Below are 25,299 nucleotides of genomic sequence, written 5' to 3'. Positions count from 1 at the left end.
TGTATGTTTCTATGACACACACCAGTGATGAAGCAACACCCATCACTGCATAGCATGCAGAGTCACAGAGAGAGTGTGTGTGTGTGTGTGTGAATCAGAGAGAGAGAGAGAGAGAGAGTCAGAATCAGGAGGCATCTGCAGCAAAGATACAGCAGAGCTCCATGATCTTTGATCTGCAGGCTGTGGGCAGCGGCTGATTGACAGGCTCCACCTCCAGGTCCAGGCTGGCTCTTGGCCCCGCCCCCTCCGGCGGTCACGTGAGGTGTCATGGCGGCGCCCGTGCAGCGGCCGCCGAGAGGTTGACCCGCGCGCAGCCCAGCCCTCCCCTGCCCGCGGAACCTTCTGGAAGCTGCTGGAAGCCGCCGCCACCGCGCCCACACACACACACACACAGAGCCCGCAGCCCGGGCGGCGCCGAGCCGCGGAAACATGGGCACGGTACACGCGCGGGTAAGCCGTGACCCTGGGGCCCGAGGCCCAGTAACAAGCGCCCAGCCCGCGTCCCCCCCCCTCCCCCCCCCCCCCCATCCTGCCCCTCCCCACTCCCCCCCTCCCCCCCCCCCCACTCCACTCCCCCTCCCCACCCACTCCCCATTCCTCCTCACTCCCCCCCACCCCCCCCTTCCCATTCCTCCATCCCACTCCCCCTCCACCCCACCCCCCATACCCCCACTATTCCTCCCCCCCCCCTCCCCCCACCCTTCCCCCTCCCCCCATTCCTCCCCACCCCCCCACCCCTCCCCCCTCCCACTCCCCCCCCCCCCCCCCCCCCCCTTCACTCCCCCCCCCCACTCTCACCCACCCCCTCCATCCCACTCCCCTCCCCCCACCCACTACCCCCACTACCCCTCCCCATCCATCCCCCTCCCCCCAATCCCCCACCATTCTCCCCCCCACCCCCACCCCCCCCCATTCCCCCTCCCCCCTCCCCCCCACCCCATCTATTCCTCCCCCCCACTCCCCCCCCCCCCTTCCTCCATCCCCCATCCCCCTCCACTCCCCCCATCCCCCACTCTTCCTCTCCCCCAGTCCCCCACTTCCCCTTCCCCCCCCATTCCCCCATCCCCCCTTCCCCCTCCACTCCCCTCCATCATACCCCACTATTCCTCCCCCCTCCCCACCCCCCCACTTCCCCCCCCTCCTCCATCCATCACCTCACTATCCCCGCCACTACCCCCCCCCCCCCCCCCCCCCCCCCCTCCTCCATCCCCCCCCGTCCCAAACTCCCCATCCACCTTATTATTCATCTCAGTTAAAATAGTGGTCGGTCGGGGAGGTGTTGAAGCAATTTATTTGTAAATCAATGTCGCGGCATGTGTAGATCGGTGCATTGTGTCTGCAGAATTGGATGAAACTGGTGTTGAGTGCGGGGCATAGATGGCAGTCTAGCTAATCTAGATGGCAATCAGTAATTAACTCGATGTTCAGTAACATTTTGCTTATTGTTTGTTGCATCTACAGTTGTCCAGATGCAATGATTTTGCCTCTCATGACTCATATTAATGCAATCCCAGTCAGTTCTTTTGAGCAGCTTTGGTCAGCTTGGAGCAACCAGGCATATTCTACATTTGCATAAATGATTATACTGTTATATCTTAGATAGACACAAAAAGCTGCAGTAACTCAGGGGGACAGGCAGCATCTCTGGAGAGAAGGAATGGGCGACGTTTCGGGCCGAAACCCTTTGCAGTCTGAAACGTCACCCATTCCTTCTCTCCAGAGATGCTGCATGTCCCGCTGAGTTACTCCAGCTTTTTGTTTCCATCTTCAGTTTAAACCAGCGTCTGCAGTTCCTTCTTACACATACCTTTGTATCTGTTTCCACACATACATTTTTGAAAACTCAAGTTAAATCAACCACTTTGTGCCTGAACTCATCAGACTATTTGATAAAAAGCTGAGCATGTTTTGATGAAAAGCTGAGCCTGGGGACAGGAGGAGAGCTGTTCAAACGTTGCATAAAGGGATCAATTTGATTTCTGCCTGTATGTTGGCATTTGGTAAATGTGTCTCTTTGCAAATGTAATGCAACACATTAAAAAAAATATAACACCATTTTTCAGAGCTTGGAGCCCCTCCCTGTGACTGGTTCAAATTTATCACCTCCATTGGATGAAGCCGAAACAGTTGAAGTGGAGCCTGAAACCAAACAGGAGGTGCTGGAAAATAAACAGGTGATTATTTATTTAGTGTAGTTTACAGATACAGTGCGGAAACATGCCCTTCGGCCCACACCCGAGTCCACGCCGACCAGCGATCCCTGCACACTTACACTATCCTGAACGCACTAGGGAAAATTTATAATTATACGAAACCAATTCGTTGACAAACTTGTACATCTTTGGAGTGTGGGAGGAAACCGGAGCACCCGGAAAAAACCTTTGCAGGTCACGGGTAGAACTTATAAACTCCGGACAGAAAACAGCTGTAGTCAGGTTCGAACCCGGTTCTTTTAGCGTGCAAGGCAGCAACTCTACAGCTGCTCTCTTAGATGGGTATTTTTGGAGGTACCACTTAAGTTTCTTTGTTGGAATTTTGTGAGTGCTATTGCCACCTCTGAGGAACATGGACAGCCAAATTTTGTCCACATGACCAGTTGCAATAAGATGAAGTCGCTGGTGAGAAGAATCTCCTCGATAATGTATTGACATATAATCATCTCTCTCTCCAATTCCAGGTGGTCGTTCAGCATGTGCATGTTGATGGAATCAGCAGAACTAAAGATGATCTTTTAGTATATGAAATAGCTGATGTATTCAAAGCTAAAAACCTCATCGATGTAAGTATTTCAAACAAGTTCTAAAATTGTATTGCTCAAGTAAGGTTGCATTTTTGAAACATACAAGTTAATGGATTAAATAGATTGGAGGTACTAAGGGGAACTGATAGAAATTGTGGAGAGAAACCTTTATCCCTCTGGATGGTATACCTTGACTAGCTGATGCCTGGAAATTAAAATGGTCTGTAATGAGTACAATTTTACTTTATGCATACAGCTCCAATTATTTTCTAACTTAATGGCTCCTATTTCAATTTATGCTTTGAATCAAGGGAACTATTACTCATACAAATTATTACATTAAGATGATTGGGGAGACTAATCTCCCTGCAACACCTTGTGTAGGAGGGAACCACAGATGCTGGTTCACACTGAAAAAGCTGAAGTAACTCAGCGGGTCAGGCAGCTTCTCTGGAGAGAAGGAATGGGTGACATTTAGGGTCGAGATCCTTCTTTAGACTGGGAGTCAGGGGAGAGGGAGTCTAGAGGTATGGAAGGGTGAGGTGTGAAAACGATAGTTCAACGCGGGATATCAAGGAAATGTAGAATGGTTCATTGTTAGCCGTGGGGAAGGGGACAATGAGGCATACAATCAGTAAAATTAGTCAGTGGGGCAGTGAAACTAGTCGGAGAACTAGGGTGAAGGGACAGAGGGAGAGGGAAAGCAAGCGCTATTTGGAGAAATAAATTGATAACTTTCCAGAGATGCTGCCTGTCCTGCTGTGTTACTCCAGTTTTTTGTGTCTACCTGTGCAACATCTTACTGTTTTACCTGTCAATCTTCCCCTATTTTAGCTCATATCATCAATTGACCTGCCAATATAACATTATCTATCTTTTTGATTTTTCACACAGACAAGTAGTTAACAGTCTCTTCAGGGCCAAAACAATTCTTTGTATCATTCTCAATACAACCGATCCTTTCTTCTCCACCATCTACAATACTCACTCTGTTGTCCCCTCAAATTCAACCCATTCAGCGATTGCAAAACAAATTAAAGTTATTACGTTTTTGTCCAGTAGGTGATGTGCAGGAGTTGTTTCACAAAAGTTCAGATTTTCTTCACCGGTGTATTTTGACAAAATAACTGGACCATTTTTTCCCCTCAAAAACAAAAAGGTGATGAAGAAATCTCATGAAGCTCGTGAGCGGTTGCTGCGGCTGGGAATTTTCAGAAACGTCGAAGTCCTCATTGACACTGCCCAGGGTAACTGAAAATGTTCTTGTTCTTGCCTTCTGTTGCCCAGTGTTGATCTGTTGTGACTCTCTGGGGACTTGGCTGTCAGCACAACCAAACACCTTTCCTAATAGTGTCAAGTGAAATAGATTGTGACCACAGAAATTTATCAGTGAGCATTTACAAAAGTGAAGTGGCCAGCCTTTGTTACTTTACATTTTGTTATGTAGTATTGACAACATTTCAGATAGTCAACTTGCACACTGGAAGCCAAGTAATGTGTGTGACCGACTCCCCTGTGTGCTCTTTCAATGTGATTGTCACAAAATGTTTGGAGTTGATGAATTACTTTTACCCAATTACTATTGCCCAATCCTTATCAAACAAACACATAATCAATCCTTTACCAACATTATCATTTATTTACATATATCTTTTCTATCACCTTGATGTTTACATGTAATACATATAATCTAAAATAATAGCCGTTAAAATGGTTGCATTCAGAAAATCAGTGTATTTAAAAAAAAAGTTTTGCTTTGACTTATGAGGGCGGCATGGTGGCGCAGCGGTAGAGTTGCTGCCTTACAGCGCTTACAGCACCAGTGACCCAGGTTCGATCCTGGCTACGGGTGCTTGTTTGTACGGAGTCTTCCCGTGACTGCGTGGGATTTCTCTGAGAACTTTGATTTCCTCCCATACTCCAAGGACATACAGATTTGTAGGTTAATTGGCTTGGTATGTATGTAAAAATTATTCCTACTGTAGGATAGCGTTAATGTGTGGGGATCGCTGGTCGGTGCAGACTCGGTGGACCGAAGGGCCCGTTTCCGCACTGTATCTCTAAACTAAACCTCTCTCAGTATGCATATTAGGGAACAATGCAAGAGAATACTCCACCCCTTCTCGTTCTTTTTTTTGATGGGTTTTGTTGGTTCTAAAGGTGAGGAGGCGTTGGCGGATGGATTGGATGTGATCTTTGAGGTGAAGGAAATGAGGCGCTTAACTGGGAGTTACAACACCATGGTTGGGAACAATGAAGGAAGCATGGTAAGGTGATCTCCATTATAAAGTATTAACTGCAGCCAAGGCAATTACAATTGTTCCCCGTAGATTTCTAAAAGTAATATTTTTCTTTATAGGTTTTGGGTTTGAAGCTACCCAATCTGTTCGGCCGGGCAGAAAAGATAACTTTCCAGTTTTCGTATGGAACAAAGGAGACTTCCTATGGCATATCGTACTTTAAACCAGAGCCAGGCAACTTTGACAGGAAGTAATGCTGTTATACATTCTTTTTGTGCTTGTTTATTAAACAAACCCAGAAAATTATGATCTTTTTGCTTTTGCGGGTGTTTGGCTCGTGTTTGCGTCAGTGGTAAAAAAAAAAAGAATTTGGAGCCCAAAGAAGAAAGTAATGTTTCATTTTTATATAATTGAGCTTAAAATAAAACTATCGTGGTAGAATTGGTTGTAATGTTTAGCTGCGAACTTACCTTTGCATTTATGTCCATGGATCTATAAGGCCAAGTTTAAATTTAATTGTAGCTACTTAAAATTAAGTGAGCGAATAGTACATGAAATAATAGTAAATGAAAAGTGGATCATCAATTAAAACATATACTTCTTCTTCAGTTATTCTGTTAACTTGTATAAGGTGACGGGGCAGTTTCCCTGGAGTTCACTTCGTGAGACTGATAGAGGAATCTCAACAGAATACAATGTAAGGATGAGACACTATTTTGTTAATGTCAGCAAAGTTACTCGACATAGAGTGACAACACTGTGTATTGGTAAAGAAATATGTTTACTATTACAGTATGTATATGCCATAGTCCATTAAGTTTCAAGTGATATTTGAGAAAGTAATGGTGTGATTGAACCATCAGAAATATTAATGATACGTGTCTTAAATGTGGCACATTTAAATGTTTGTGATGAAATCTTCCATGAAGAGACATCTTTTACTGCAGTATGGCCAAACAATGTTTATTGTCACGTGTACCAAGGTACAGTATAAAGCGTTTGTTGCGTGCTAACCAGTCAACAGAAAGACAATACAGGTGCACAACCTTTTGTCCGAAAGCTTTCGGACCAGACAATTCTCGGATTTCGAAATTTTTCGGATGTCGGTATGGAAGATTTTTAGCGTAGATTAGGTAGGTAGCGGGCGGCTTGGAAAGTCTGGAGCGGTTGCCTCCTCCCATTGTATCATTGTAAATCATTGCTTAAATGTTAGTCAGTTAGTTTGGAGGGCTTTTATGTGGTGAAGGGGGGGGGGGGGGTGGTGAAGTCTGAGAGGCGGGGAGCAGGCAATGCCTTACCGGGTCGCCGTGCCGTAAGCTCCGGAGCGCTGTGGCCGCCGACTCCCAACATCGCGGAGCTGGGGCTGCGGGCGGCGCCGGTTGGAGCTCGGACCCCGGCAAAATCGATCCCTGGCCCCGCGGCGCTCTACATCCAGCGCGGCCCGCGGCCGGACGCCCACAGACCCAGCTCCGCGATGTTGGGAGTCGGCGGCGGCGGCGCAGCACTGGGATACCAGTTGGGGGTGGGCAATGCCTTACCGGGTCGCTGTGCAATAAGCTCCGGAGCGCTGTGGCCGCCGACTCCCAACATCGCGGATCTGGGGCTGCGGACGGCGCTGGATTTGGAGCGCCGCGCAGCCCAGGGGTAGAGTTGCCGGGGTCCGAACTACAACCGGCGCCGGACGCCCGCAGCCCCAGCTCCGCGATGTTGGGAGTCGGTGGCCACAGCGCTCCGGAGCTTACCGCACGGCGACCCGGCAAGGCATTGCCCGCTCCGCGCCTCTCCGACCAGGTAGGGACTAAGAATTAAAGTTTCCCCCTTCACCCCCCTTCACCACATAAAAGCCCTCCAAACTAACTGACTAACAATTTAAGCAATGATTTACAGATGTTTAAGTGTTTCCCCGGTCTCCAGAGAGGAGGCAGCCGCTACAGTAGTACAGACCTGGGTTGACCGTGGGTCGTTTCGGGTCAAGTTTGGTGCCAAATGCGAGCTTTAGTGTGCAGACGACATCCTGGAAAAAAATGTCCGGTTTTCGGAGCTTTCCGGTTTCTGGAATTTCGGATAAAAGGTTGTGCACCTGTACATGATTACAATCGAGCCGTCCACAGTGTGCAGATACATGATAACGGGAATATCGTGAATAACATTTAATGCAAGATAAAGCCAGTAAAGTCTGATCAAAGAGGATCTCCAATGAGATAGATAGTAGCTCAGGACTGTCTACCTCATTGGAGACCCTCGGACTATCTTTGACAACATATATCGTTGGCACACTTGAGAAGATTTTGAAAACCAGTGCAATGCAGGATAATTGTACTACTCTACTAATGTGGTATTTCTGATTTATTTATCTAAACAATGATAATTCCCTCATAGTTTCCTCTGTGGAAGACCCATCATACTTTGAAATGGGAAGGAGTATGGAGGGAGCTGGGCTCCCTGTCTCGCACAGCATCGTTTTGTGTTCGGGAAGAAAGTGGTCATTCTCTCAAATCATCGATTTCGGTAAATCTTCAATTACTTCTAACGTTGTTATTTTTAACGGCCAGATGCCGTTTCATGAATTAACCAGCTTTATTGAAAAATATATATATATTTTAAATTTTAGTTTCCCTGCTAAATGGTTTCTCATTTTCTAATGTTAACAGTTCAGCTTGTTATCTTAAAACCTGTATCGCAATCAGAAATCGAACAGGCGTTATTCAGAATTTGGTTTCTGCAGAGAAATTTTAAATATATTTCTGGTGGCGTATTCAGAAGATTTTTCAATTGAAACACTGTCATGTTTATTGCAGTCTTTTTAGAATTGACTCACGTAGTCAACTGTACATTAAAACTGATCAAATCAACGTGTCTTTAATTGTTAAAAAAAAAATCAAGAGGTTTTTCAGAAAACATCTTGTGTCATTAAAGCATTTCAAATCACGGCATACTGAGTTACTTCTGTGGTGACTCTCTGGTGACTGCATCTGTCTGTTGACTGGCGTGGTGTTGAAGTCCACGGCCACCATATGCAGTTCTGACTGATTTGGCTTTGAGGAGTATAGTTCTCACTTCATGGTAACATAGAACATCTGGTTATTAATGTTATATAAAGACTATAATGTTATATTCTTTAATCAGAGGGTGGTGAATCTGTGCAATTCATTGCCACAGAAGGCCTTGGAGGCCGTTAATGGATATTTTTACAGTGGAGATTGATAGATTCTAGATTAGTGCAGGTGTCAGAGGTTATGGGGGGAAGGCAGGAGAATGGGGTTGAGAGGAAAAGATATAGAAGAGCCATGATTGAATGGCGGAGTAGACTTGTTGGGCCGAATGGGCTAATTCTGCTCCTACAACTTATGAACGTATTTCTTATATATTGTAACCTATTCGTGTTATGTTATCTCGGTACAAAATGACGATTACACTCATGTTCGTGGTAAACATAAAAGTTCTGGATGTTAATGTCATGTTACATGTTTGTGTTATGTCTTCGCAGCACTCTATGTCCATTGACACCCGGAACTCTGCAATCATTCCCAAACGTGGAGCTTTACTTAAAATAAACCAGGTAAAGCATGTAAATTTGAGAATGATTACACACTATTGAAATAATTATTTGTTATAGCTTTGGTTAATTTGAAACAGGTCATTTGGAAAATGTGACTTTCTTTTATAACTGTGGAATCTACAACAATTAGATTGTCCATTAAACATCAGTCTGTGCTGTTTGATTATTAACAGCATTAACAACAACTTCCAATCATTTGGCAATTTATTATTCCTAAGTGACAAGTCGCACAAAGGCGGTGGCTTAGCGGTAGAGTTGCTGCCTTACAGTGCTTGCAGTGCCGGAAACCTGGGTTTGATCCCAACTGTGGGTGCTGTCTGTACGGAGTTTGTACGTTCTCCCCGTTACCGTGTGGGTTTTCTCCGAGATCTTCGGTTTCCTTCCGTAGCTTCCGTGAAAGTTCGTAAGTTAATTGGCTTTGTGTCAGTGTAAATTATCCCTAGTGTGTGTAAGGTAGTATTAATGTGCGGGGATCGCTGGTCGGTGCAGACGTGGTGGGCCGAAGGGCCTGTTTCCATGATAATAAACTGTATTAAAGTCCGCACACGTGTTAACAAGTGATACTTGATTCTGAACCGTTTAAGGAGATACTAGGGCAAATGGCCAGACCTTGGTCAGAATGGGCAAGTTGGACTGAAGGGCCTGTTTCCATGCTGTATGACTATGAGTCTCAATAACTCAAAGCGTGAATTAAAAAATCTCTTTAGAGATATTAGCAATGTCTCTGTCCAGTATTTGAATTGCAACCCATATTATTTGTGCCTGGCTAAAATACGTTTTTGCCATGACTCACCGTTTGCTTATTTTGATTAGGAACTGGCGGGTTACACAGGAGGTGATGTGAGATTTCTGAAGGAGGATCTTGAGCTGCAATTCAACAAGAGCCTTCTCTGGGATTGTGTGAGGATTCACTTCAATCATTTGTGCATTACATTTAACAAATAACCAATTTGCCCAGCATTGTTAAACTCAGATCAGGATTGTTGTGAACTGGAGGTGGAAACATCTGTACTTTGCAGCCTACAGTTAATTTGGGAAGATGTAGTATTTAGTGTTGGGAATAGCTTTGGTGATTGAGGTTTTACTGAGAGGTGGGTGGGGAGTGTGAGGAGATGGAAATAGTCATTCCCTAAACAAAGTCATTTCAATGCAACAAGCTTCAACAGTAATATCTTTACATCTTATGTTCAATATTGCTGCACTTGCTGTTAGAAGTCATTAATCACAGATTTGTAACTTAAAAACAACTTTTTTTTGCTTTTAATTCCTGAACATCTTGATTAACAACAGATATACACTGTCATCTGTACTTACAGTTTCTCACTAATGGTTAGAATAACTCCAGCTAGGCTTAAAAATAATTCAAAGCTATAACAGTAATTTTAAAAACAAATTTTCCCATGTTAGCCATCGTTGAAAAATATGAAAAGTTCCCTCAATTTAAAAAAACGTTTGGTCAGGTACATGGATAGGATAGGTTTAGTAGGATATGGACTAAACGCAGGCAGATGGTACTAGTGTAGATGGGTGTGTTGGTCAGCATGGGTGTTTGGCCGAAGGGCCTGTTTCCACGCTCCATAACTAATTTGAATGTGGAGAACATCATTATTTTGCTGCTGTTTTTGTTAATAATGTACATGTAACAGTGTAGGCACATTGTACAGTGAAGTAGCTTTGTATTTGTGTTTACTGAGTAGGTTCTCTCAGCTTCTTTGTGGGGTGGCCTTCTAGTACCAATTGGAAACAAGCCGTCCTCTATTGCCGATAGGTGAGTGACACATGCACGGTAAAAAGGCAAGATTGTGGTAAGGTGGTTGATGTACTGGCTTCATCGTGTCACTTTATGTGTCCAGGTTTTACCTTGGAGGACCAACAACTGTCCGTGGTTTCAGCATGTACAGTATTGGACCACAGAGTGAAGGTACGTGTACGGTGTAAGCAAGCCTTTGCGGATGCTGGCTTACAAAAGAAGACACTGGAGTAGCTCAGCAGGTCAGGCAGCATCTCAGGAGAACATGGAGAGGCGATGATTCGGGTTGGAACCCTATGTCAGAAAGAAGACCCGAAACATCATTCCATGTTCTCCTTGGATGCCGCCTGACCTGCTGAGTTGTTCCAGTGCTCTGTGTCTTCTAAGTTATGCGTAAGGTTTTGTGTGCAGCAATGTTACATTTACTTGTGCATGCAAACACGTTTGGTGCAAGAGTCTTTGCAAATATCACTGAGTTACTCTAGCATTTTGTGTCTATCCCAGAATCTTTTACTGCCGCTGCATGTCAAGGGTCAAGAATCAAGTGTTTATTTTTTATACTGACAATGGAACAATTACATTATTACTTGCAAGAGCAGCACAATCAGTCCAACAAGGAATCCTGACTTGAAACATCGCCTGTCCATTCCCTCGACAGGTGCTGCCTGACCCACTGAGTTCCTCCAGCACTTTGTGTTTTGCTCTTAAATTCTAAGGTTTAGTTGAAGTTTTTGATTTTCCCACAAAATCCATCATCTCCCTCTCATTAAATTGTATGGTCAGCAGGTTTTCTTATCGACTTAGAATTTTGCTTTGACAATCTCTCCCTCCCCCCCCCCTTCCCTCCCCCCCCCCCCCCCCCCGTTATGAATTATATGACGGTGTCAACTACCAACTTTGTTGTCCAGTTATTTAGTTCAGATCATTAACCCAACGTTTGAACAGCACAGTGCCTGCTACTAATCTAATAAAGTTCAACTTTCTACTTTCTCTAATTGGAAAGGCGATTCTGTACTGATGGCTTCTGTGTTATTCTATTCAGTGGGCTAATCTTTTCAACTATATTCCTCCTAAATCACGTACCCTAACCCTATAACAAACTCACTGTGTGATCACTTTGCAAGTTGCGTTGAATTTTTCAATTCTGATTTTTCTTTCCCAATTATTTAAAGCAAAAGTGACCATGAACAACAGTGTCACTGTCCTTGAGTCATTGCAAAATCAGCTCAACAAACTTCTCTGCAGCAAAGAAAGATAATAAAAAAGACTTTTTCATTCTGTTGAAAACAGTTTCATATAATGTTTTTACCTATTTATAGTTTTTTTAAATGCTGCAGGGAAAGCATTGCCATTGGACACTGGAGGAAACATTGTGATGTTTAAATGTCAGATGTTAAGAGTGCCCTTGAAATAATTACTAGTAATAACGCAGTGTGTTCTGACTGTAATGGAAAAATTGCAGGGAAATAATTGCAAAGTTATTCTTGCCTATCTATCTTCTATATCACAAGTGCAAACTTTTATTGAATAAATAATAATTATAATTGATTATTAAAATAATACTTTATGTTTGTGTTTCAAAATAAAAGCGATCCTTGTATGTCACAGATTTGTGTAGACACTAATGGGAAGATCATATATACACTGTACATGTATAGTGACAATAAATGGCATATCTATATCTAATCTGGAGTTGAATTATATTTTAATTGTGTAGTATTATAGATTATGTAATTAGTTTATTTTTCTCTGCTTTGCCCTCCCTCTGTTTCTCTAGGAGACTACCTTGGAGGTGAAACATACTGGGCTGGAGGCGTGCACCTGTACACCCCTCTGCCATTCCGTCCGGGCCACGGAGGATTTGGAGACCTCTTTAGAACGCACTTCTTTTTGAATGCTGGCAATCTTTGTAACCTCAACTATGGTATGTCAGACAAATCTGCTCCACAGGTCCCTGCTCTTGTTAAGTTGAACACTGATTTACACAACCTGATTAGGTCAAACTGCCGAGCAGTTGGATAACCCTCTCCCTTGTATGCAAGTGATGTAGTGACATGTGAAATGTACAGTTGTATATGTTTCTGAGGAAGGAAATACCCTAGTATCGCAAATATAGGATCAGTAAAAATATATATATAAATATTGGAATGTAGATTTCTGTTTTCCTGGGGAAGATTGCAGATTGCAGCTGGAAGGAGTGTAGAGAAGATTTACGAGGATGTTGCCAGGATCTGAGGGCCTGAGCTATAGGGAGAGTTTAGGCAGACTTGAACTTTATTCCTTGGAGTGCAGTGGGATGAGGTGTGACCTTCTAAAGATGTATAAGTTCATGAGAAGAATAGATAGGGTGAATGTACAGACATTTGTGTCCAGAGTAGGGGAATCAAGAACCAGAAGACATGGGAGATAGGGGAAACATTTAATAGGGGCCTGAAGGGCAACCTTTTCACACACAGAGTGGTGGATATATGGAACGAGCTGCCAGAGGAGGAGGTTGTGGCATGAACATTTGAAAGACATTTGGATAGTTACATGGATAGGAAAGGTTTAAAGGTATATGGGCCAAACGCAAGCAGGTAGTCTAGTGTAGATGGGGCATGTTGGTTGGCATTTGGCAGGTTGGGCGGAAGGATCTGTTTTGGTACTTTATGATTCTGTTTATTTATTATTGTTTATTTATAATAAACCAGATGTTTTATTCTAATGTATGACTTCAGGATTTGGGCCTTAACTGTATCACTTTGAGGCACATTACTTGTGATCAGGATTTTTTCATTTTTCTGCAATACCCCTAAATAAAAGTTACTGTTGGGATTTCAATGGGTTCCAAGGACATGGAATGGAATATTCCACACATCGGAATAACTTTGCACAATACTGACCCTTTGCATTGTTTTGAAAAAAATAGCCTTTGGAGCCACTTTTTTTGTTGTTGTTTCTTTGGACGTTTTATACAGGTGATGGTCCCAATGCACATCTACAGAGGCTGGTAGAATCTATTCGGTGGTCGTATGGAGCTGGCATTGTTCTGAGACTGGGGAACATCGCTAGACTGGAGCTCAACTATTGTATTCCCATGGGAGTGCAGAGTGGCGATAGGCAAGTACTGCTTGCACTTCTTCAGTCCTGCTGGTCAAATGTTTTGTTTAATAAAAAAACTAGTTACTCATTGGTAAACTCTCTATTTAAGCTCTCTGCATGTAGTTGCTTAAGCTGTGTGCAGTTGATCAGTTGATGTAGGTCCATATGGGGAAAAAAAGGATCGATCCCACAGGGTATTGGCATATGAATTAAAGCATAAAGTGCTAGAGCAATTCAGCAGCTAAAGCAGCATCTCTGGGGGTCAAGGATAGGTGACGTTGCATGTCGGGATCCTTCTTCAGAGCTCGAAGAATGGTCCTGACCCAGAACATTGCCTTTCTATATTCTCCAGAGATGCTGCCTGACTCGCTGAGTTGCTCCAGCACTTTGTGTCTTGTTTTGTTAATTAGCAGTACTCTGGGATAATAATAACCTTAATTTAGGGGGGGGGGGTGTTGATTCGAGGCTGCAGATAAAGACCTGAACTGTCATCTATCCATGTTCTCCATGGATGCTGCCTGACCAACTAAGTTACTCCAGTATTTTGTGTTCATTCTTGATAAATGGTTTGTTTTTGGTATACAGATTTTGGTATAAAGATGGTATACAGATTTGTTAAATGGAAGAATTTGATGAGGTGGTTGTCCCTATTAAGTAAAAATTTATTTTAGCACTACTTTACAACAGGAGAAAGATGCTAAAATGATCCAATTATTCTGGAAATTGTCTTTTCAAATGTGTTCTGTATGATTTGATGCGTCTGCACCTCGTGGAAATTGAAGACTTTGAGAAAGGTCATCATTTTGTCATAATACTCTCACAACTCATCTTGTAGAACAGGAAGAGCATTAGTAGTTTAATTCCTGAAGGAGTTTCACTGAACTCAAAGAGTTATAATGGCAAAGATAGCCACAAAGTGCTGGAGTAACTGAACAGCTCAGGCAGCATCCCTGGAGAAAAAGGAATAGATGATGATCCGGGTCGGAACATTCCTCATTATCATAATGGCATTTGGAATGATCGCTTATATGTTGGGCAATCTATGGTGCTGATTTCAATCTGATTTGAGATGCAGAAAAAAAGCATGTGTGCTGATGTATGAAATTAAAAAGGAACAAAAAACTGCTGGCTTCATCAGTGTCTGAAAAATGACAACTTCACATTGGCCATGACTTCTTGTTTTCAACATTTTTATGTTGGGCATACTCAGGATGAATTTTTAAATGTAATAATCTTTTTGTTTCTCTCTACCTTGTGCAGAATATGCGATGGTGTCCAGTTTGGGGCAGGAATAAGGTTTCTGTGATTCCATCGGGAAGCTGCAATGTATGCCTGTAAGGCTATCCAGTACTTAATTAAAATTATAATAAAGCTATTTCTAACTTGATACGGGCTCTATATATTTGCACTACATACTTTCAAAAGCTAAAATGCTGGACGGCACAGTGGCGCAGCGGTCGAGTAGCTGCCTTGCGGTTCCATTCTGACCACGGGTGCTGTCTGAACAGAGTTTATACGTTCTCCCTGTGGCTGCACAGGTTTTCTCCGGGTGCTCCGGTTCCCTACCACTCTCCGAAGACATACAGGTTTGTAGGTTTGTAGACTTTTGTAAATTGCCGTTGTGTAGAATAGAACTGGTGTACAGGGTGAACGATGGTTGAAGTGGAGTGGGTGGGCCGAAGGGCCTGTTTTGTTGCTGCACATGCTGAACAAAAAGGCTTGGAACAAAATAAATGGTATCGTACCCTGCCAGCCTCTCAAGCTACTGCTTAATTTAGAGATCCTTGCCGATGTGCATCTTAATTCCGTCTACTTGCCCTGAATTTGCAAACTCTTACGTCCTTGCCTTGCAAAAATCTATTCATCTTGGATTTAAACCATCTAAGGTTTTCTGCAGGCGGGAGTTTCACATTCTATCACCATTTTTTTATGATTAAACATTTCATCCCACCACCCGCCCTACCATCCACTTCAATAGCCTGTTTTTAAAGGTTACTAGACTAAGTGCAGACCCATTGGTCTGCTCCCCCAACATAATATTCCACCACTCACCCGTTCCCCCAATGCAATATTCCACCACTCACCCATAGCCCCCAACTGCGCAGGCACGGCTCATTTCCCCTCATCTCCCCAACACTCCCTCTCCTCCTCCCCTCCCCCAATCCCCCCTCGCCTCTCCTATCCCTTACCCTCAGTCATTCCCTCCATAACTCCTGCCCTCCCTACGCCCCCTCCAATCCTTCTATCACCCACTCCTCACCTCCCCCTATCCCTCCCCCACTGCCCTCCTCTCCCTATATTCCCCACTCCCTCCTCACCTCCCCCACTCTCCCTCCCTATCCCCTCCTCTCTCTCCTCACCTCCCCAGGATCTTTTCCCTCTCCATCCCTCTCCTTTCCCGTACCCTCAGTCACTCCCTCCATAAAAATAGTTGCCCTAACACCTTCCATATTCCCCATACACTCTTGAGCAAAGATCCTAGAGCGGAGCTGCGCTGTAGGATCTTTGCTCTTGAGTGGAAGAAGTTGCCCAGCAGGGGCCCGTCCTGCGGGGGGCGCTGCAGGTGGAGTGTGGTTCACCACATCCCGTCCTGTGGGGGGCGCTGCGGGGAGAGGGTGGTTCACCACATCCTGTCCTGTGGGCGGCGCTGCGGGGAGAGGGTGGTTCACCACATCCTGTCCTGTGGGGGGCGCTGCGGGGCGGAGGGAGGGGGAGGGGTGGAGTGACGGCCAGCGGGACGCATCATCATGGCCACCACGCCGGTCAGATCGCCCAGCAACCAGCAGACCAGCAGGATGAGGAAGGACGAGTCGTTCCTGGGGAAGCTGGGCGGCACGTTGGCGAGGAAGAAGAAGGCCAAGGAAGGTGAGGAAGCTGAGGGGACAGAGACAGACATAGACATGGGTGGAGTTGGGGATGGGGTGGGTGTGAGGGGGGGGGGATGGGTGGGGGAGGGGAGGGTGTGGGGGGGATGTGTAGGGGTAGAACTTCTACTAGAAGGGGTGGGGGGGTGTGCAGGAGGGGATGGGGGGGGGGTAGGAGGGGAGAGGGAATTGGAGTGGGGGGGAAGATGGATGGCCACCACGCCGCTCAGGTATTGGGAGTTATGGGTGAATGAGGATAACGTGTGGGCATAGTGGGGGGTGGGTGGGGGTAGTGTAGGGGGGGTGTGGGTGGGGGGGGGGTGTGGGTTATGGGTGTAGGGGTGTGCAGGGGGATGGGGACTAGGGGGGGAGTGTGGGATGGGGTGGATGGGATATGAGAAATGGGGGGTGGAATTGTAGGAAGTGGGATTGACTTGAGGAATGGGGGGGTAGGGGGGGATTGACTTTGGGGGGGGGGGGAGTGGGTGGGGTAGGGGCCAGATGGAGTTTGGGGCTGAGTGATTTGGGGTTGTGGGATAGAGTGTTTGAAGGTGGGGTGGGAAATGAGGGATGGTGGTTGGGAGGGGTGGAGAGTGTAGGGTGGGATGAAGGTTGCATGCCAATGAGGGGTGGGTGGGGGTGTGATGTGTAGGGGTAGAAGGGGATTTGCGGTGGGCAGGGTTGGATGAAGGTGTGGGCTGGTGGTCGGGAGGGTGTAAGGGGTGGTGTGGAGTTTGTGGGTAGTTTGTGTTGGGGAGGGGTGGAGGTGGGGAGTTTTGGTCGGGGTGGAGGGTGTAAGGGGTGGTTTGTGGTGGGGGCCGCGTTGGTTGGGGATGGAGGTGGGGGGTGTTGGTAGGATGGAGATCAAGAGGGGGTGTAGTCTCTGTACCACCATAAGGTTGAGGGAATGGCAGAGTCGAGAGTGTTTAATTGGCATATGTACCGACAATGGAACAAATAAATGATCACTTGTAGCACTATTACAGGTCTGTAACTCACTGTACTCATAGATAATATAATAAAACCAAAATACAATAAATACCAGCACAACTCAGCACGGCGATCATTTCACTGAACACCTCCGCTCAGTCCGTCTTAACCTACCTGATCTCCCGGTTGTTCAGCACTTCAACTCACCCTCCCATTCCCAATCTGACCTTTCTGTCCTGGGCTCCCTCCATTGTCAGAGTGAGGCCCAGCGCAAATTGGAGGAACAGCACCTCATATTTCGTTTGGGTAGTTAACACCCCAGCGGTATGAACATGGACTTCTCTAACTTCAGATAGCTCTTGCTTTCTCTCTCCATCCCCTTCCCCATCCCAGTTCTCCCACTAGTCTTACTGTCAAGTCAAGTCAAGAGATTTTATTGTCGTGTGTCCCAGATAGGACAATGAAATTCTTGCTTGCTGCAGCATGACAGATTATTTTAAGCATAAATACATATCAGATCAGTTTGACCATATACCATAGAATATATATATATATGGGGGTGTGTATATATATATATACACACACATAAATACACAGATAAAGTGCAATAGGCTGTTATAGTTCATAGTTTGTTTGAAGTCTCCGACTACATTCTATCGTTGTCCCGCCCCCTCCCTGACATCAGTCTGAAGAAGGGTCTTGACCCAAAAGGTCACCCTTTCCTTCTCTCCAGAGATGCTGCCTCACCCGTTCAGCATTTTGTGTCAGCAGGTCTGGACATCTGTAGAGATAGAAGAACATATCAGAGTTAACATTTTAGGTCCACGACCTTTCACTATGTTTACTTCCCCAAATCTGCCCGATTCCCAATCAACTGAGAAATTCCAGTATTTTCTGTTTTTACACTATTTTAATTCCCAATTATGCGTTTGCCCCTATTTTTTTTAACTCTACTATAAAGTCATAGTATAGAAATGTAGTACTGTTTCAATAATGTCATGTTCCAAACGAGGGAATCCAAGTATATTTTCTTATATTAATATTTATTGACGGATAGTAAATAAGCAAAGTTGCACCTGCATTTAACCAAAGTTAACCAAACCAATGTTTTTTTAAGTGTCTATTAGTTGTCATCCAATTTAAAATCCATTCAAATTGTATTTCATATTTGTCCACTTAAATATATTTGTAATCACTGCCTTTTTGAGATAGGATCTGGCACTCTTCTGTAGACATTTTATCCCAAACCTAAACAAAAATTGCTGGAAATATTCTGTGGGTCTGCTGTTATCTCTGGAGACAGAAAGAGTTGTGTAGGAAGGAACTGCAGATTATGGTTTATACCAAAGACAGACACAAAATGCTGAAGAAGGGTCTCGACGCGAAACATCACCCATTTCTTCTCTCCAGAGATGCTACCTGTCCTGCTGAGTTACCCCAGCATTTTGTGTCTACCTTCGGCAGAAAGAGTGAATGGTTTTGTTCGCTGGCATTTCATTTGAACTGAAGTGTGCTGTATATGCTGTCGGGATCAAGCGTTACAATAGTGCCTTTTTGTTGTTGTTGCAATACAAAAGATTCACTAATTTTCGTAGTGAGTGGGAAGTCCATGTTTCACTTCATGTGGAACTGATTAAGGTCACATTTCGGCCAAAAGTTTTTAAGTGTCATATGCACTGCAAATAGAACAATGACATGTAGCTTTTCACAGGGACTTTAACAGCTCAACAAATGAATGTACAATAAACAATGTAATAAATTAGAAGTTATACTAGGTAACGATGTAATAATAGTGCAAACTTAAGTATATAGTGCAAGCCTTGTGCAAAGTGGTTCCGTACTGAGGTAGGATTGAGTGTGGGGGTTGGACAGTGTGCTTCAAGAGCCTGTGTGTGGATGGGAAGAAGCTGTTCTTGAGCCTAGAGGTTAATGGTTGCCAGGCTCCAACGCCTTCTCAATGGTAACAGATGAGAGATGGCCAGTGTGTTGTGGTTCTTTGCTGATATTAGCATGAAGTTTATGTACAAAGAGCGTGCACATCACTGATAGCCGTTGAAGCTAATTTTACACAATTTCTGTACATGGTAAGGCTGTTTTTGGATTTCCTTTCAGAAGAGCAAGGAGATGAAGTTATAATGATTCACATATAACTAAACTAACATATTAAAGATAATCTATTTCCTTGAGAGGCAATTTAAGGCAAATTTCCATATCTATCACTGGAGCAGTCTTCCTTATTTTATGCAGATTCATTTATCTCACTGACAAGTTTCTTCCACTAATTTTGGTAAACTTCCTGATTTGTCCATAAATGGAACGGAATATATATTTTTTGCCATGCCACTTGTTCAAAGCCGGATGGCAATGCGTAGTTTTATTCATTGAACGGCAGCGAGGGGAAGAAACGGGAGCTTGTTAATGCCCTAGAATTGAACAGCTCCACTGTTGGCACTGACTGTTGAAGACAGACCCTTAAACAAAAGTGAGTGAACCAGGAATCAAATTGATCAGCTTTAGCAGCTTGCTCTTGTTTATGCTATCTAGAGAAAAAAGTGAACTTCTTGTATGACTTTGAAATTACGTTTGCAGGATTCTTTTTTTCTGCTGGGTGGTGTGGGGAGGGTGTGGTGGGGGGGGGGGGGGGGGGGGGTGTTTCAGGCTATATTTAATGTTTTGGTTTAAGCAGTCAGCATCATAGAATCATCCAGGTTTACTGGGCGTAGACATGAATGTGAAGTTGCGTTTGTCAGGTCAGCCAGTTATTGAATGTTGGAGCCGGATCAAGGGACCAAATGGTTTTCTCCAGGTCCACAATCGAGCCATCCGGTGATCAAAGATAATCCGAAGGTCACCAATGAGGTAGATAGTAGCTCCGGGCTGCTCTCTAGTTGTGGTAGGATGATTCAGTTGCTTGATAACAGCTGGGAAGAAACTGTCCCTGAATCTGGTGGTGTGTGTTTACCCATTTCTATACCTTTTGCCCAATGTGGGACGCGAGAAGACGTAGAGACCGGGGTACGACGTCCTTGATTATGCTGCTGGCCTTGCAGAGACAGCATGAGGTATACATGGAGTCATAGAATTCTGTGTGATGGTCTGGGCTGCGTCCACAGTTCTCTGCAATTTCTTGTGGTCTTGGATGGAGCTGTTCCCAAACCATGCTGTGATGCATCGCGATAAAATGTGGTAAAAAGTGGAAACATAGGCTGGTTCCATTTTTGCTGTTGGTCACCGATCCACTGTTTCATCCCAGGCTAGTCTGTTCATTAATTCCAATATTCTATTTTTATTTTGTATTTATTGCCCCAAATTCTGGCCTGGGCACCATCATCTCTGTGTCGACAACGTAAAAGTCCGTTTGCAATCTTGACTTGTTTCAGGTTTTACCTTTTCAACCCCTCACGGAAGGCGCAACAACCTGTGCTCATCACAGTAAAGACATTTCTGAGTCATCCCAAATGCCTCCATCTAGTCCTTTTATATGAGTAAATCTTGTGATCATGGGTGGGATTGGATGCTATGGAATGAAGGTACATTGTTCCAATTTGGGGCATCTTTTCCCTGCTCTTATCGCATGTTCAATGCTGCAATTGTCATAACAAATTGAAGTAATGGGGCTGTTTTGAAACCTGACTGATCAAGGCCTGTAAAGTTCAGTTTAGTTTATTGTCACGTGTACCGAGGTACACATTTAGTGCAAGGTAATGCATCATACATCCACTGCAAGGTTTGATGTTCATTGATGTTGTCATGATTGTCCTGTAGATGGCACTTTACTGGAAAATTACATGAAAGTACTAATGCTGTACTCAAAATATAGCGAGAAAATACAAGAAAGACATGATAACAATTTAGTTTAGTTTAGAGATACAGCGCGGAAACAGGCCCTTCAGACCACCGGGTCTGCACAGACCAGCGATCCCCGCATGCTAACACTATCACACACACACACACACACACACACACACACACACACACACACACACACACACACACACACACACACACACACACACACACACACACACACACACACACACACACACACACACACACACACACACACACACACACAAATTTACACTTATAGCATCTGTCAGGAAATCTAAGGAACGAAGGAGACTGTAGGTAGTGGTAGATATCGTCAGGTCCATCATGGATGCTGACCTCCCCACTGACGAAGGGATCTACAGGAGTTGTTACATCAAACAGAACGCAATGACTCTAACTTTACTGCTATCTACTAATCCACATCTGTTTTCAGCCCAGCAAATTATTACATTTAAAGCTGATTTTTGTTTCCTGCATCCTTATTCTTTTATATGATTTGATGTTTCTCAACAAAACATGGCCAGGAAATAAAGTGGAAACTATCTTTGGATATCTTAAGCTACCATTCTATATCAGAGAGTGTGCTGCCTTAGAAGGCAGTGAAAGTAGACACAAGACACATCCAAAACAAATCTACTTCGTTAGCAAAAATAGAATGATGTAAATTATCTGACAACATCTTATTTACAGAAGAAAATACTATTTAAAACTAAGTTTGCTGGTCTCTGGCATAATTTAAGTAATTATTCACGTGAGTAATTTACTTTTCCAATCGGTTTTAACAGTTCCAACCTTAAACTCCAAAGCACAGAAGATTTTGTTATAGTTTTGGCAGTGGGATATTTAATTCAAAAGCTTGTAATCAGGTATAAAACTGAATTATTTGTATGTTTAATCACAAGAATGACTCGTAAATAGAATATGTCTTTAGTATATTCCAACTTGCACAGTAACTTATATGCTTTCTTCCATATTTATGTATATATAGAACAGAATAGCACAGGAACAGGCCCTTCGGCCCACATGTTTGTGCCAAACACGAAGCTAAGTTAAACTGATTGAATTTGCCTGTACAAGATCCATATCCCTCTATTCCTTGCACTTTCATGTGCCAATCTAAAAGCCTCTTAAACATCAGAATTGCATCTTAAATGTTTTATCATTCTATTTCCCAAGAGACCCTGACCACAGTGCAATAGGAGTAGTATCTTGATTCATTATGTTGAATGAGATAGATGCTATACAATATTTACTGTAAACAAATATGCTAACAGTACTTCTAATATGTGCATTCTAGTTAGACTTGATGCTCCCTCGTTTCGTATCAGAGGCCGAAACAAAAGCCTTTTTGCACGACGACCAGCGAAAATACTCGTAATGTGTTGTAGGAATTAAAAGTAGCGTTTCATAGAGTCATCGAGTGATACAGTGTGGAAACGGGCCCTTCGAACCAACTTGCCCACACATGTACCAACTACACTAGTCCCACCTTCCTGCGCTTGGTCCATATCCCTCCAAACCTGTCCTATCCATGTACCTGTCTGACTGTTTCTTAAACGTTGGGATAGTCCCAGCCTCAACTACCTCCATGGCAGCTTGTTCCATACATCCGCCACCCTTTGTGTGAAAATGTTACCCCTTAGATTCCTATTAGATCTTTTCCCCATCACCTTAAAGCTATGTCCCCTGGTCCTCGGTTCCCTCCTATTGCTTCTCTAATCTGTCTAAGCAATACAAAATCTGCACTCACAACACAGTTTTGGACATAGAGATGAGCAGATCACATGTAATGTCTTGCCTGTGTTGCACAGCTGAGCGTTAGTTTTCTTGGTAGTTCTCCCATGCGTTGTGCTCATTTCAAGTGTTGAATGTGTGAATCTGTCGCAACCCATCACAGGCTCAATTAAAAATGAACATCTGTGGCTTACATAAACTTTAACGGATTTCTAGAGCAATTCATCCTTCATGGTGGATAACAGGACCATGTGTCATTCATTACACAGTAACTGCGCTGCTTCAAGCTTGAGATTACGAGAGGGGAGAATTTCATATGAGGAGTTTCAACTTGGTTCTCGTTTGAAAGCCAAACATATTCATAAGTTCATAGGTGATCAGAGCAGAATCAGGCCATTCGGTCTATCAAGTCTATGCCATTCAATCATGGCTTCTCCTCTCTATTCCATTCTCCTGCCTTCTGACACCCTTACTAATCAAGAATCTATCTCTGCCGTAAAAATATCCACTGACTTGGCCTCCGCAGCCTTCTGTGGCACTGAAGCCCACTGATTACCCATTCTCTGACTAAATAAATTCTACCCCATCTCCTTCCTAAAGGAACGGCATTTTATTATACGACTGTGACCTCTGGTCCTCGACTCTCCCACTAGTGGAAACTATTGCGAGAAGCCATGAGATTGAAGATGCACTTTGCATCCACTCTCCACTCCACCACTAACCTCAGTCGTCTTCGCTCTTCCATTTCAAAGAAGAGGGCAAAGTTTCCCTCTCCCCTGACTCCCAGTCTGAAGAAGGGTCTCGACCCGAAACATCACCCTTTCCTTCTCTCCAGAGATGCAGCCTGACCCGCTGAGCTACTCCAGCTCTTTGTCTCTTATGATTTTGACGTCCTCTCTACAATTTTGATCGGGGGGGGGGGGGGGGGAATAGTTGACTCTTAATATTGGTCTAACCTGTTGATGTTTTCTGTTAAGGACTCACAAGAAAGTAAACTTGAGACTAACTTTAACCCAACTTGATCTGTGCACTTCATCAAACGCTGCCTCTTTGTCTGTTGTCCGTTTGTTTCCATCATGCTAATTTAAGATCTTGCTCATCCACACACTCCACACAGTTTCCACTGCGCTCATGGAGAATGTTTGCCGGTACAAAATGCTGGCACGTCTTTTGTGTGCTGTTGTTCGTCATTTTTCTTTCAACGCCAAAAGCACAAGCAAGACTAAAAATAAAAAGGACGAAACCTTGTTCTGTTGACATCCTGGCCTGAGGTGCCATCCCCCAAACCTGATGTCAAAATGCCACCAACTGTGGGTTTTGACTTGAATTCCTGCAAAACTAAATTTAATATACAACTGGCTGCTGGTCATTTATTTCCCCCTGTCTCCACTTGATACCGGTTTGTTTTCTGCTTTTACTGCTGCTGACCCCTGAACTGTTGGAGCGAGATTGTTGGAGCAGACTTTGTGGCGTGCCATATCCTATGCACTGTAATTGAGAATGTTAAACTGCTCAGTGTCTTGGAACGTTTCACTAGTGGTCATCTTGCTGTGGGAGCTGTACAAGTTTCAACTCCACCTTTAATGGTGCTATTCACCATTAAAATGAAACGGCTCACTCCAATGTACATCTTATATGGTGCAGCTTAAAAATGTCATATCATTTTCTTGATTCACTTTCTAAACCCTATGACCACGCTGCTCTGCTTTTCACTTCAGTGGAGTTGAGATGCATTGAAGTATGTGCAATATTTTTAGATTTCTCATTTCTGCGCTCTGTTTTCCGAGGACAAAAACCTTGCCCTATGCCTTTTTATTAATGTCGCTATGACTGTACGGACAGCCCTGCGGTCATTCAAAGTTTACTACTTGATTTCTGTGAGTGAGGAACGATCTTTTTCCAAATTAGTTGCAAGTCCAAGATTAGAAACTTGGTTAAGCCCGTCCCACTTTCCTGAGTTACTCACAAATTCTCCCGGGTTTTCCCCTTGATTCAAACTCAGAGATACCAGCCGTAGGTACTCGGGGTTATTTTTTTTACTCGTGGCCATTTATCAACATCCCGACTTGCCAGATGCCCCGAGTATCTACGGCTGGCATTACGAGCCGCTACAAAAATCTACGGACATGCTACGGACATTCTCCGAGTTTGAATCAAGGGGAAAACTCAGGAGAATTCGCGAGTAACTCGGGAGAGTGGGACAGGGGCTATATTTTCCAGTGTATTTAATTTTTGTACTTGGAATTTGATGCTGGCTGGTGTCTAAACTGTTACTTTTGTGACGTTCTACTAAGTCAAGATGGAAACATGGGAACCAAATATTGGTGGTCAACTCGCTGCACATGGTGTCCAGGAATGATTCTCATCATCCTTTTGTGCTACTTTACAACCCCTGGAATTAGATTCATTCAACACGCAATCCCTCCCTTGGTGATCCATTTTTTTGGCAATCTTCTTTGTTAGATGGAGTCACACAGCCCTTCAGCCCAGCTTCCCCGTGCCCACCAAGATGCCCCATCGACACTAGTCCCACCTGCCTGTGCTTGGCCCATATCCCTCTAAACCTGTCC

At 44.2% G+C, this 25,299-nt stretch overlaps 2 protein-coding genes across 2 annotated transcripts in view; both read left to right on the top strand.

The window, feature by feature from the left end:
* The first annotated feature begins 270 nt into the window (after window positions 1–270).
* Window positions 271–14,757, top strand: LOC129706169 (sorting and assembly machinery component 50 homolog B). The gene is made up of 15 exons (XM_055650212.1): window positions 271–450; window positions 2,064–2,174; window positions 2,678–2,779; window positions 3,900–3,987; window positions 4,901–5,007; window positions 5,100–5,230; window positions 5,590–5,677; window positions 7,360–7,488; window positions 8,468–8,539; window positions 9,353–9,439; window positions 10,237–10,307; window positions 10,393–10,460; window positions 12,067–12,213; window positions 13,247–13,388; window positions 14,631–14,757. The coding sequence occupies exons 1-15, from the start codon at window positions 430–432 to the stop codon at window positions 14,674–14,676; spliced, it is 1,410 nt and encodes a 469-aa protein (XP_055506187.1). The 5' UTR covers window positions 271–429; the 3' UTR covers window positions 14,677–14,757.
* Window positions 14,758–16,085: 1,328 nt separating this feature from the next.
* The window catches only part of parvb (parvin, beta), a 41,959-nt gene continuing 32,745 nt past the window's right edge, over window positions 16,086–25,299 (top strand). Inside the window, exon 1 of the mRNA XM_055650210.1 lies at window positions 16,086–16,235. Coding sequence (XP_055506185.1) covers window positions 16,118–16,235 — 118 coding nt within the window. The 5' untranslated portion in view covers window positions 16,086–16,117. The remainder of the gene's footprint in view (window positions 16,236–25,299) is intronic.

This window comes from Leucoraja erinacea, chromosome 19 (assembly GCF_028641065.1).
Source record: "Leucoraja erinacea ecotype New England chromosome 19, Leri_hhj_1, whole genome shotgun sequence".
Taxonomy (NCBI): domain Eukaryota; kingdom Metazoa; phylum Chordata; class Chondrichthyes; order Rajiformes; family Rajidae; genus Leucoraja; species Leucoraja erinaceus.
Note: the sequence above shows the minus strand (reverse complement) of the source record. Positions and strands in the feature narration are given on the sequence as shown.